We start from the raw sequence: 14,637 nt of genomic DNA, 5'->3' as shown, positions 1-14,637 counted from the left end.
AGTTTCCTCTGGCAATGTTGTATCCTTGAAATGTTATACCTATTGTTTACTTAATGTTATACCTGTTGAAATGTTATATCTTAGCTATGAGCAGTTCCTGTTCTCACGGTAACTGGATTTGATACTGAAGAAAAGTGTTCATAAATTTAGATGTTTTTGTCATGTAATTTCTGAGTTGATTTGTGTTTTATGTTTATCCAGACTATATCACATGTGATGAAGTCTGGATAAACATTTACAAATCCATTGTGAATGTTGCCATGTGTGCCCTTGAAAGCTTCACATGTGAAATGTCAGAAAACCACATGTGCCCCTGAATGTATCACATGTGAAATGTCCGAAAGCCACATGTGCCCTGAATGTATCACATGTGAAACGTCCGAAAACCACATGTGCCCTGAATGTATCACATGTGAAACGTCTGAAAACCACATGTGCCCTGAATGTATCACACGTGAAACGTCCGAAAACCACATGTGCCATGAATGTATCACACGTGAAACGTCCGAAAACCACGTGCCATGAATGTATCACACGTGAAACGTCCGAAAACCACATGTGCCCCTGAAGTTTCACATGTGAAACATCCGAAAATAATATGTGCCCCTGAAGTTTCACATTGAAACGTCTGAAAACCACATGTGCCCCTGAATGCATCACATGTTAAAACACATGTTTCACAACACATGAAACAGAAAAAAACAGAAAGTTGCACTGAATTACATGAATTATGCCATGAAAGAAACATGATAAGGCATAGTTATTACAACCAAAATGAAAACCTACTACTATGCAGTTTAAAGCATAATTAAATTAAACAATGCAATGTATTCATAGTGTCAAAGCAATCTTACATGCTGGTGAGAGTGTGAGAGAAACTGAAGTGCATCCGTTTCAGAGAATAACAGGAAATTCCACAGATTATAATAGCGTATTAAACAGATGAGCTGCAAGTCACTGCCTGTAAAGATAACCACAAACATTTTCTTTAGGCTTCGTGACCATTGGACCTGCTGTGGGTATCACACATGCATAGATGAAATACACTTTCTGGAAGGAAGAAAGTGAAGTCATCCTAGCTTTTTGAACACTTGTAACACTAATAACTTGTCGTTTTACATGCTGGATTTCCCTCTAATCTAAAAAGGAAGCTACTCCTTGAAAATGTATGTGTTGTTCTTCGGCAAAGAATACTGGAGCCACATTTCCTTTTCCTCTTCAGGTCACATAAATGATTTTCCAAGAGGGATGCGACAACAAAAAGTACTCAACTATTTCTGTCAGAAGAGGAAAAAGCATTCTGATGGTCTGAGTACATGGACTATTTTACATGGACATCCAACTTTGAAACTGTTGGTGATGACACTCATGATAAGAATGAGGCTGGATGTTTTCCTCTATGATGCATGGGACATGTATGTTCATTCTCTCAGGGATGTTCCTCTTGGCAGTCCGTCACCCGTTAGGTAAGTTTTCTGTACTCTTGAATTTCTTGAATTTAGTTTGAATTTTGGTGTATAGTTCCCAGCCACTGTGTGTGTGTGTGTGGTCCAGGTATTCCACATGTTGTGGGGACTCGCCTCACTTATGAGGACAAAAAGCAAATAACGTAAGTACCCTTAACGTAAATTTTAGGGTGAAGACTTGGTTTAAAGTTTAGGTTAGTTTAGGGTTATGTTAAGGTTAGGGTTTGGCATGTGGTGGTTATGGTTAAGGTTATGATGAGTCTCCGGGAAATTAAATCAGTGTATTGTCCTCTGAAGTAATGGATACACGACTCTGTGTGTGTGTGTGTGTGTGTGTGTGTGTGTGTGTCTGTGCGTGTGTACATCATAATCTGTTGCTATAAACGGCATGTGTAAAATACTTCTAGTCTGCTGAGGCACTATCGGCCTTTAGGAGTGTGTTTGTTAAACACGTCATACTTCCAAAACATAAGAGCGGTACCAGGAGGAAATGCAGAGAATCCTTACAGTTGAGGTCATTTGTTGGCTCGTGCATCAGGTAGGTTATGTCTGCTTTCATTTCTGTACAGTACCCACTGAGTTTGTGCTTTAAAATTACAAGTGGCCTGCTGGTGCTGGGTGTGCCCATCAGTTTTCAGAGTCCTATTTACAGTTTCAGCTTGTTTTACTCACTAAAATCTATCTAGACTGCTTAAGTAGCTGTGCCTTTTGCTGTGGCTATAGCGGTGTATTGATTGATTTATGTATTGACTAGGACAGTGTGCAGTTTTAAACATTAAAGATGCACTGCACCAGAGATAGCTCGAAGCTAATTTGCATCTGTAGTCCCTGGATGTCATGTTGCTGTAGTTATGGCTGGAGCTATTGATGTGGTTAATGGCTGTTGCTTGTTTTTGAAAAGCTAGGATTTAAACCTGGTTCTTCTATCGGATATGACAGATGTTTTACACCACTGGAGTTCATGAATAGTTTCACCATGGCGCTCAGCCAATACAAACAGTTTACAATGCCTAAACCTCTACCACCCCAAGTAAAGTTTTCTAGATCTGCCACTGTTTGCTCTGCAAAATGCACTGATAGGCCTGCATATCTGTCGCTGTTATTAACTACAGTTTACCTTAACCAAGTCATATTTGTACATATTTGCACTAGATGTCACTATCCAACCCTAGTAACATTAGCTATGGAAGCTGCCTGGTCATTGCATCTAAATTTCCCACTGTTAGACCCTAATTTGACTTTCTTAGAGGGTAATCTCTGGCACATTGCAACAGAACTGTACTGTAAACTAAATTGAAATCACATATCTGCTTTATGTTGTTCAATGGTCCAACCAACGTCCTGTCTGACCTGGACGTCTGTTAACATAAAACGTTACATCTTAATGTGTCACTTTAAAGATAATCCCGATAATAAATGATATATAACCAAACACACAGCAAACACAGAAGTTATCTTAGTTAAGACATTCATTTTTACAAAAACACTAAGTCAACATTGAGGTGCATCAGTATTTTATATGGATAAACAACACAGAAAAGGATGATCATCAAAAGTACAGCTTCTTGTATTTAATCTAAGAATTTGAATTTTTAACTCTTTTAATTCCACCTGATGCACTTTTCTCCAGTTTCCATTAGTTTCCATAGAGGTGCTGAAGCAGGCTAATGCTAATGCCAGGATGTAAACAGCTGTAGTCAGTTGTCGTCAGAACTCATCAGAGGAAAACAGAGGCTCTAAATCACTGAATGTTCTATGACACTCAACATGACTGTTATAGAAAATACATGCTGACATAAAAGCAAACTTACCAAACAGTTTGCTTTTATTATTTTATTTTTTATTATGTTATTTCTGCACTTTTTCTGTCTTCTTGGTCCTGTTGCGAGCAGCATGTATCTCAACTCTCACTGTGAACTACGTGTATTCTTGTGAGACAGGAGTGCGTCTACACTCATCAAATATATGATATAATAATAGTGTGATTTTTGTACTGTAACTATAAACATCACAGTTTACAGGACTGTTGTGACTCAGAATGGCTAAAATAGCAGCATTTAACTTTTTGTGCATGTTGTAATAACTCATAATCTTTACACAGTGTGCAAGAGCAAAAATTCTGATAAATCAAATTTTTTCATTATATCGTCCAGATCTAGTACTCTACTGTAAAGTGATACTATGTTTTAAATTCACATTGCATATCAGAGCTCTGCACCTCAATTGTGAGTTATAGCCAATCAAATAGCAAAGGTGGTACCACTTGGCTCAAACAAGTGGTTTCACATTCACACATTTTTTTTTCCTTTTTAACAGAAGCCAGAGTGGAGAAAACTGCTGCTTGTGTGTGAAGTATTTCTGGTAAGTGTCATCTCATTTCTTAACAGTTGCACTTACATAATGAACTTTAATTAATTGGGATTAATACGTAACAGCACTGAAAGAAACAGCTGAAATGAAGTATCAAAAAAAAATTAGTCTGCCTCATAATTGAACTTAATGAATATATCAATAATGAATGAAACTGGTGATCTGTTTTCACAATATGACATAACTATAAGAAAGTATTAATCATAGATCAACAAAGGAGCTTTCATCTTTGTTTTCCAGTGAAGAAATGTCTTCTTCAAGCTTTGTGATTTAGTGTGAAGTAGTGGTTTTACTGGTGTTTGGCCTTGGCTATAAGTTTGGCTATCAGCAATAATAAATGATTATCAAAGATAATTATTGATTACTAAAATCAATAGAAACTATTAATAAGAATTAATAATAACGGGGCACCAGGGAAAAAGACAGCCAATTCAGTCTCATAAAATTTACTAAGCTATCAATTTTGAACTCAAATAAATAATTATCTTAATAACTATAACTAAAATTACCATAATAATAGCTAGTTAAGGTTGAAGGATTTTGGAGTTCTTTACAGAGCAGAGTTTCACAAAACTCATTACTGTGCAACGTTAAAACAGACAACATGTATATCCAAGAGCATTTATTTAACAAAAAGGTAAAAGAGCAAAACACACAATATTAATCTAGCTAAATGTACCTATATACAAGTGTATGTGTGTAGGGGAGAAGACAACAGCAAGGTGATCGAGCACATGGCATGCAGTCAATATGGCCGATAGAACAAACCATGTGGCTTCTTGAACTACACGTGCTGCCTGAAACAAAGTGTGGAGAGCTAGCCTTCAAACCTCTTAACTGTGTGGTTCTCTTAGTGGTGTGGTTATGCAATAACCTAACCATGAACAAGACATCACAGCAATAGTTCACTGAATAACATTAGTATAGTACATTGATTAAGTTAAACAGTCTTGCTTAGCCGTGCTATGCTACACTATATGTTGCTAGGCTATGCCCAGTTGTTACCGAGTCCATGGATGGAGAGAGATGCTTTGTGTTGTGCTGCTTTTTAGCTGGTGAATCCATGGATGAGTCAGGCAGAGATGAGTTTGGCTCCAAGGCTGAAGGATGCAGGCTTTGCTGGGTAGATGGTGCTCCAGTCATGCAGGTCAGAGGGCCCAGGTCACTCCTTTGTGCAGTCCTTTTAGAGTTACTGGCAAGCTAACTCTGCTTTTTGGCTCCTGTTCTTGTTAAATCAGCCAGCAGACTTGTGTGGTAGCTTCTAGCACTAGATAACTTAGTTACTGAGTCTTAGGCAGGCTCTCGTGTCTTCTGCCGTAAAGAAAAGAGCTCTGTGTGTGTGTGTGCTGTGAGTAGGCCACATGTGGTCAGCTTGTGAAACCCAACACCGATTTGAGCTGTAGTAATAAAAAATGCATCTGAAATGATGCCTCATTTCAGGGGAAATTTGTATACAGACAGACTTCATGGGTCACAGAGATTCAGACCTAACACAAGTAGGTCAACGTTTTTCAGACACTCAGCCTCCTCTAATTAAATGAAACAACTAAAAGGATAAGTCTGGGCATTTTCTATATTTTACTTATTGTCAGCAAATCTCGTGCAGAGTCAAACCAACAATTTACTCATCGCACTTAAAAGTATTGTGTGTGTATCCAAAGCCTGATATATCTTATTCCTCTGTTTAAAACACATCAGTGAGACACACGTTGCACTGGGTGACATTCACCCTGAAGATTACGGTCATGTTAGTTTGTTTAGAAACGGCTCCAAAGAAACACTGCGTTTTGAATCGCATACTTCTACTTTTTACTTTTGACACATATTTCATCTAATCTTAACCAAACTTGGTACATTCCATATTTAGATGACCTCCCAAAAAGCAGTTTGTTTTCGGATATCACTGTTTGTCTATAATTGTTTACCAAACTCTTCAGTTTTAAATTGGATTGACATCAAATTTGGGAATAGTGTGTAACATTTGATACAATTCTACCCACAAGGAGTGCTGCTGTAATATTATAACATTATATTTTTACAATTTTGTTGTCTTTAATGAAAGGAAACTTGGTACACAAGTTCTTCATGAGAATGTGCATGACATATTGAAACATGGCACCAATAGCACCACCTTGTGGCCATTAGTGAAACACCACTATACTACTTATTAGGTTGCGTATCACTTAAATATAATATCCCATGATAACAAATCCAGCAAAGTTGTACAGTTGGGGATGCTGAACAAGTCTGTAGCATTTGATACAATTTCACCTGTAGGTGGCGCTATAAGATTTTAAAAAATCACTGCTGGAGCAGCAGCAGCTACTAGCTTGCAGCTCTCCCACGTGTTTTTCATACATTGAATTGAATTGACTTCCCTCCCATAGTCACGTCCGCTATCTAAACTCTTGCACAATGTCATCACACCAGATCACGTACGTCATCTTGCCACACATGCATGCACACATGCACACACACACACACGGACTCCCACTTACACACATACAGTTGTATATAGGTACACTAATAGCTAGATTAATATTGTGTGTTTTGCTCTTTTACCTTTTATACATATATACATGCTGTCTGTTTTAATGTTGCACAAGAATGAGTTTTGCCAACCTCTGTTCTGCAAAGAACTCCAAAATCCTTCAACCTTTACTAGTTATTGATATGGTGATTATTTGATTATAGTTATTAAGTTAATTATTAATCAAAGTTCCAAATTGATAGATTAGTACATTTTGAGACTGAATTGGCTGTCTTTTTCCCTAACTCCAGGGTGGTGCCCTGTTATTATTAATTCTTATTGATATTTTTTATTGATTTTAATAATTAATAATTAACTTTGGTAATCATTAGTTATTGCTGATAGCCAAACTTGTAGCCAAGGCCCAACATGAGTAACTTCAATGTATTCTCTATTGCGATTGTTATTCGCTACCTTTTTGTTGCTGGATATAAAGATATCATCAACCACACAGACACCTTGTGTACAAAACAGTTTATGTACAGATGTACCCACCTTCTGAGCCTATCCACAAGAATATCCTGTATTCATACTGTCAAACAGTCCTATATTACAAAACAATCAAAGCTCAGTGGTCCACCAACTATCTTATTCTGAACGTTCAACCACATCTCATATCAGCTAATTGAGTTTGCTCAGGTGACCTCCGTCATACTTCGGTCATGTGACTCTATCTCCTAGAAATGACGTTTCTACTAAATTCTGTTTCCAGTAATGCTGCCTTGCTGAACATAATCTCTGCCTGGATTATGTTCACAGAACATTTAAAGATTGAAGTTACATTTAAATACTACACAACAGGTGTAAACGTAAGTTCACATCCTGACTGCTGTGTGTGGTTCAGTTGAGGCAACAAAAGCACATTTATATACATTTATATTCTGTTATGATGTTGGATGTTAAAAATGGTCAAAGTTCCAAAACTTGAGTTGAACACATGTAAAAATGCTCCCTGTGAGACAAAGCCCAGGTTTCAGCTGCCCTGGACGCTTCGTTTGCAAAGTTTTTTTTAACTTTCCAGGTGAGATGATGTCAGCTTGTTGAGCATGTCCATAAACAGCCGTCCGTTCTGTAATCTTTGTTGTTGAGGTCGTTGGTGTTGTTGAAAGTCATATTCTGGATCAGATTCAGGCTTGAATATGATGTTGATGTTGTCTGTTTCTGTTATCATGTGACTGAAGTTCCACTCTTAGGACAGATGGTGAGATGCAGTTAAAAGCTCTAAATAGTCAGTGGACCTTTTGAGCTGAGATTATTTGTTACACATACTGTTCCTAAAGGTCAAGAATGAACTTGAATGCTCAAATTTAACAGGTCTGCTTCCAATGGTTAGAATGTGTTTATTACTACTGTATCTCTAAGAACATACCATCATGTTGAAGGCTTGACCTCAAAAGGAAATTTAATGTCATCACTTCTCTGCTGTTGGTGTCACACCCCCCACATGGGTAGAATATATATACCCATATACCAAACCTCAGGTTTTGTAATTGTGATGAATACTACTAAATAGACAGCATGACCCATATACTATAAATAAAACGCAGAAAGCATTCTCACACTCTGCTCTCCCCAGACAGTGATTTAATAATTTACACTGGGCCATTTCACCTTGTAAATGTACCTTTACTTGCTTCTCTGATCACAAATCTAATTACCACCTTGGTTGTCCTTGCCAAGGTTGGCCCTGCTGAAATATAGAGTTTTTCAGGGTGTATATTAATTATTTACAGATACTACAGTAGTCACTTGTGTACCTGGCTCACCTGGCCAGGCTGTAAGATTTCAGTTGCTCTGGGTGAGCCATAACTCACAACATCTCCATTTGGAGTCTGGCCACTATCACTATTTTGTAAAGGTGGGTGTGGGGATAGTTGTGAGGACTACCTCTCACCCTGGGCAACTCAGAAAAAGTAGAGAGTCCAGCCTCTCTTCAGGAGTTTGGTTCCAGAGCCGGTGCTGTGTGTAGAGGCGAGCCCAACTATATCTAGCCACATGCTCCTTCTAGTTCCCACTAGAAGGAGCATGTGGCTCCTCCTAGTGGTCAGTTTAATAAGCCAAGTATGCAGCATACAAAGACTGTGTCTTGGTGTTTGTTCCCATAAATGCAACATAGAAAAATAAAAACAGAACAAAAGTGAAGTAATATAAATAATGAAATCAAGTATTAAAATTGAATTAAAAATTTAATCTGTTATCTATTATCTACTATTATTTAAATAGAATAATAATTGAGAAATGGGATATAAATGGGTAAAATTTATAAAATAAAATGTGACATACAATAAATAAATGATGTAACAGTGGAGGCTGAATGCAATGCACAATGTAAAGTCCAGTTTGATGACATATATGAAAGTGACATGTTATGCATTAGAGTGACTGGTGGGCGTTGTGCAGCTGATGTTATGCTATTATACTTTTTCCTGTTGCCACATTGGTACGAGAGTGAAGAGATCACAGGCGGGTTCAGAGGAATAAGGAGGAGGACAGTAGAGAGGAGAGGAGGAAGTGAAACATTGTTGTCTAAACATGTACAGCAAGAGACCTGACCTTATACACATTTAAATACAGTTAAAAAGAGAAAAATATGATAAAATTGAATAAAACAGCAGAATAAAAGTTACAGTGCAGCATGAGATATGAATCAGAAACTCCAAGTTTGAGTTAATAAAAGTCAGCAGCAAACAGAAAAGTGTCACGAATATGGACAATATAATTATCTCGTCACGGTGTGTCTGTCACTCAGTATTTTTGCTTTCATTTTAAAGTTTCTATCTGTGTGACGACATATTGTAAAAATATCTGAATGGAGTTAAACATGTTCTTACAAGCTTGAGTGAGACATGTGATAAACTGCAGGCTTGATGCAAAGTAGTGACGTCTCTGTGTGCAACAGGTAACACAACAAGATGATCTTTGTTTGCATGAATAGCACAACAGTTTTAATACCAAAGAGCAAACAGTGTTCCTGGTTAAGTTTTGCATCTTCACCAAATGAAATGTACAAAACAAAACATCCATGTCTGAGTCAAGAGTATAAACATGAGCTGAAATACAAAAATTTACACCCTATTACACCACTGTTTTCAGGAATAAAAGGTTCACACATACAGAATTATATAGAGTACAGTGTGTATTGGTATGTACTACAGCTGCAACAACCCGTTTATTGATTAATTACTAGAAAAATAATCTGCAAAAGTTTTAAATGGATTAATCGTTTAAACCATTTTTAATAAAAAATGCAGAATCTTCTCTTGTTCCATCTTCTCTAATGTGAGCATGTAGCTGCATGTGAGCGGCTTTACTGTCTTTTACATGGTAGTAAATAGAAAATCTTTGCTTTTTGAGCTTCATTTTTTTATATTTTCTGACATTTTATAGACAAAGTGATTTATCGACTAATCAACAAATTTATATGCAGATTAACTGATGATGAAAATAATCATTAGTTGCAGCCCTAGTATGTACAACCCTGACTAGATGCTACATGTTCGTAGCAGGGAAAACTGGGGCCCATGCAGGGAAACAGCCAATATATGTGATAGACCCTTCATCTGGATAAGGGAAAAACTCCCCAAAAAACCCTTTAATGGGGGAAAAAATTGAAGAAACCTCAGGAAGAGCAACAGAGGAAGATCCCTCTTCCATGACAGACAGACATGCAAAAAGATGATGTGTGTACTTGATGTTGTATGACTTTTTGCCTTGGATTTTGCCTCTCAGGCCACATGCTCCATGCATCCTGACAGGAAGAGAGCTGAAGACTATTTTGAGGGATTAAAAATTGCTCCTCTGCCCTGAGGTGGGTTGGACTGCCTGGGTGCAGGACTGGAAAATGGATGTAATAAAAGGAACTATTTTCATGTTATTTTCGTTGTAAAATGAGTTGAGCAAGGCATGTAAAAGAGAACAGAGACTGCATAGGCAACACCGATTCTGCCCTCTTGTCCTGACCGCACAACAAACACTTCCACATTTGTGTCGGTAATCTCCCAGCAAGGACGTCTGGCAGTTTACGTCCTATAGTTTCTTTTTCAAGGCCGCGCTCTGTGAAGAGCCCTGGTCTTCATGAGAGAGGGTGTATAAGTGTCCTGGAGGCTTGTTTTGCTCCCAACACAACAACCAACCTGCAAATTCTCTCACATACCCAGTGTGACTATTTGTCTTTGACCTTTATTTGATTCTGGTGAAGATACAGTAGGCATGATAAACACTGGTCCAGTAGGTTTGTGTTTGTGTTTTTTATCCTCCATGAAAAACCAGTCAGTCACAACAAAGTGGTGCAGGCATCTATATATGAACTTTTATTTTCACTCCTTGCATGTAAATGTGTTTCAGAAGTGATAGCTGAGGAGCTGCACCTGTAACCTGAAAATGACCAGTGGATGAAGTATTCAGATCCTTTACTTAAGTAAAAGTACCAATACAGCGATGTAAAAATACTCCATTACAAGTAAAAGTCCTACATGATAAATCTTACTTCAGCAAAGCTACACAAGTATTAACAGCAAAATATAGTTAAAGTAACAGTAAAAGTACATAAGTATTATGAGCTTGATGTAGTTAAAGTACTGCAGTAAAAGTACATAAGTATTATGAGCTTGATGTAGTTAAAGTATTGCAGTAAAAGTACATAAGTATTATGAGCTTGATGTAGTTAAAGTATTGCAGTACAAGTACATAAGTATTATGAGCTTGATGTAGTTAAAGTATTGCAGTAAAAGTACATAAGTATTATGAGCTTGATGTAGTTAAAGTATTGCAGTACAAGTACATAAGTATTATGAGCTTGATGTAGTTAAAGTATTGCAGTAAAAGTAGTGGTTTGGTCCCTCTGACTGATATATTATTATATATGACATCATTAGATTATTAATAGTGAAGCATCAGTGTTAGAGCAGCATGTTACTGTTGTAGCTGCTGGAGGTGGAGCTAGTTTACACTACTTTATATACAGTTAGCTAGTTTAGTCTAGTGGTTCCCAACCTAGGGGTCGGGCCCCTCCAAAGGGTCAGCAGATAAATCTGAGGGGTGGTGAGATGATTAATGGGAGAGGAAAGAAGAAAAAACAAAGTTCTGATACACAAATCTGTTTTCAGTTTCTGGATATTGGATCATTTGAACATTTATTGAAATGAAAGCATGTGAGAAGTTTAGAGGGAAAAATCACTATTTGGTGGAGCTGTTAACAACTCATAGACATGTGAAATGTGACCCCGACTACACACTGCTTTTTGTAAGACGTCAAAAGACAAAAAGGTTGGAAACCACTGGTTTCATCTTTAACAATGTGTTGTATTTTAAAAGCTTGTTATATTATCCATTGTGTCAAATCTTCATCTGAAAAGTAACTAAAGCTGTCAAATAAATGTAGTGGAGTAGAAAGTACAATATTTCCCTCTGAAATGTAGAAAGTAGCATCACATGGAAATACTCAAGTAAAAGTACTTCAAACTGTACTTAAGTACAGTACTTGAGTAAATGTATTAAGTTACTTTCCTCCATTGAAAATGACATGACAAAAGTCACAAAAAACTGAGGAGGATCATGTTACTGAATCTAAATATTCATTACTTCTTTAATAACAATGGCAGATTACAGAGATTTATGAAAGTTATGTTTGTATGGTTGTGACAGTTGGTTCAAGTATTTTACATGTGGGTATTTTACACATGCTTTCTAGAAGAGCAGTTTAACCCAATTAGACAAACAAGCCTAAATCAGTGAACTGACATTTGAATTCTGTGTGACAACCTTCAAGTGATTGGGAAAAATGTTATGAATGTAAAAGCAATGTTGCCAGACAGCGATAATTCATATCACATAGTATGATCTTCCTGTCTTGCTGCTGCTCCCTTTGTACATTAAGCTGAGGGAGACTTATCAGTCTCAACTGAGACAACTCTCTCTAGTCTGCTGCAGCACCTTCGGCCTTTATTTACCTTCAGAGTGAGTTTACTGCCTGTATCCCAGACTGGATCCTGCTGCCTGCTATACCTCACTTCACTGAGACAATAAAAGTGACCTTGACCTCGTGATACCTCGTCAACAAACACAAACCGAGAGAACAGATCAGTGTTTTGTTAAATTCACTATGAGAGAGCCAGAGGCAGCCGGCCACCTGGAGCAGCAGATGTGCATGTTTGTATGAATGACAGACAAAATCTTAGAGGATACATGACATCTCCTGTATCATCACTTTCAGCTCCTGCCTTCCACATACCATACATCAGTTAATGAACAGACATGACGATATTGCTTTGAATCTCATGTACCTGGCGCTTCTTAAATTTGTCTTGAGTTAATTTAAATTATTTCAAATCATTTTAAGCAGTTCAGAGTGTAAAATGTATTTTACTAACATATCTTATGTTGACTGTCATGCAAGCTGAAGACAAAAACAACAAAAGTGGACAATAAAGTTGTTTTGATTTGGATTTTTGTACTGTAACTATTAATATCAGTTTACAGGACTGTCATGACTCAGAATGGCTGATATAGCAGTGTTCAACTTCTTGTGCATGTTGTAATAACTCACAATTTTTACACATTGTGCAAGAACAAAAATACTGATAAATTAATTCATTATATCGCCCAGATCTAGTACCCTATTGTAAAGTGTTACTATGTTTTAAATTCACATTACATGACAGAATTGATCTGATAATGAAAGCTCTTATTCAGAGTAAATTGCAGAAAGCATTCAAGTGTGTGTGTGTGTGTGTGTGTGTGTGCGGGTGGGTGTTTGTGCCTCTGCATGACCTGATTTGTGAGTTACACCCAATCGGATGGCAAAAAGGAAGGAGGAGCCACTGGGCTGCTGCAAGTAGTTTCACTATCTCTCACTTTTTTTTAATAGCAGAGGTGAACTTGACAAGTGGAGGAACAGCTGCTCGTGTGTGTGTGTGTGTGAAGTATTTCTGGTAAGTGTCGTCTCATTTCTTAACAGTTGCACTTACATAATGAACTTGATTGAATTGGGATTAATAAGTGACAACACTGAAGGAAACAGCTGGAATGAAGTATCTTAAATTCTTCACTCAGAAGAATTTTCATGTTTTGAAATAAGTATGATCTTGTCTCTTTTTGCATATTATGTGTCAAAAAACATTTAGTCTGACTGATAATAAAACTTAATGAATATATGAAGTAATGAAACTGGTAATGTGTTTTTGTCACAATATGACACCAAAAGATCTTTTATCTTTGTTTTCCAGTTCAGACATGTCTTCTTCAAGCCTCTTGATTTTACTTCTGTGTGGTAAGTTCACTGAATCATTTGAAAGCACAGCATAAAAGGGAAGTGGTAGTTTTACCACTACTTATCTTACCAAATGATGTGTCAAAACAGTGATCATTTGTATAGAGGCAGAGGTCAGTGTCATGGAGACTCAGACAACACAGGTCATCCACAACAAGAATTCCTTCAATCAATTTAATTGCTTTTTCTTTAAATTTAGCATTTTTCAGACTCTCAGCCTCCTCTAATTAAATGAAACACCTAAAGGGATAAGTCTTGAGATTTTCTATATTTTTCTTATTGTCAACAAATCTCACATGCAGAGTCAAACTCACCGTACTTAAAAGTATTGTGTGCATATCCAAAGCCTAATATATCTTATTCCTCTGTGTGGTCAGTGAGTCACATGTCACAGTGGTTGACATTCACTCTAAAGATTACGGTCACGTTAATTTGTTTAGAAACATCTCAAAAGAATAATAGAGTTGCAAAGTTGGAGGGATTGTTGGTTCCAGCAGTGTTTCCCCCATCCTGTATTCCCATTTTCTTTAAAAGACATTGTCAATATTACTAAACATAGAAACACAGGACTCTCCCAGATAATGTAATGATCCTACAGGTTTATATTACAACCACTAGCTTCAACTATTTCAACTTTGTTTCTGAGAAATAACATTTTGTCCGTGATTTTTGGCATGGCATGATAGCTAGAATACTAGAATACTAGATACAAGAATACTACAATACCCATGAGCTTCAGCTGCTGTTGCTATGGAGAAGAAGCTGTGAACATGAATCAGAGTATATTGAATTCAAAATGCTTTATCGCTGAAGTTGTAAACATTATGATGACCTAACTGGAAGAGTTTAATGCCGATCCAAGCCGTAGAAGTGCTCAAAGTGTGAGTCGTGTAACAGTCTCTATGGGAAAAATGAATAGGAGGGGGACCTGAAATAGCTCCTCCCACAATGAGCACAATGAAAAATCTTCAAGTAACACAGAGTTTAACTCAGAGATGGGCTGC

The 14,637-nt window shown here is 37.2% G+C and overlaps 1 protein-coding gene across 3 annotated transcripts in view; it reads left to right on the top strand.

Moving 5' to 3' along the window:
- LOC122992157 (T-lymphocyte activation antigen CD80-like) overlaps positions 1-14,637 on the top strand; it is a 37,327-nt gene that overhangs the window by 4,612 nt on the left and 18,078 nt on the right. For 2 of the 3 annotated variants that reach the window (XM_044365803.1, XM_044365801.1), the window contains exons 2-4: positions 1,223-1,466; positions 3,783-3,827; positions 13,590-13,633. In XM_044365803.1, coding sequence (XP_044221738.1) covers positions 1,249-1,466; positions 3,783-3,827; positions 13,590-13,633 — 307 coding nt within the window. In that variant the 5' untranslated portion in view covers positions 1,223-1,248. The remainder of the gene's footprint in view (positions 1-1,222; positions 1,467-3,782; positions 3,828-13,589; positions 13,634-14,637) is intronic. The other variant, XM_044365804.1, reaches the window with a different exon arrangement.

This window comes from Thunnus albacares, chromosome 11, assembly GCF_914725855.1.
Source record: "Thunnus albacares chromosome 11, fThuAlb1.1, whole genome shotgun sequence".
In the NCBI taxonomy this organism is placed as follows: domain Eukaryota; kingdom Metazoa; phylum Chordata; class Actinopteri; order Scombriformes; family Scombridae; genus Thunnus; species Thunnus albacares.
This window is presented reverse-complemented; position numbering and strand designations above follow the sequence as displayed.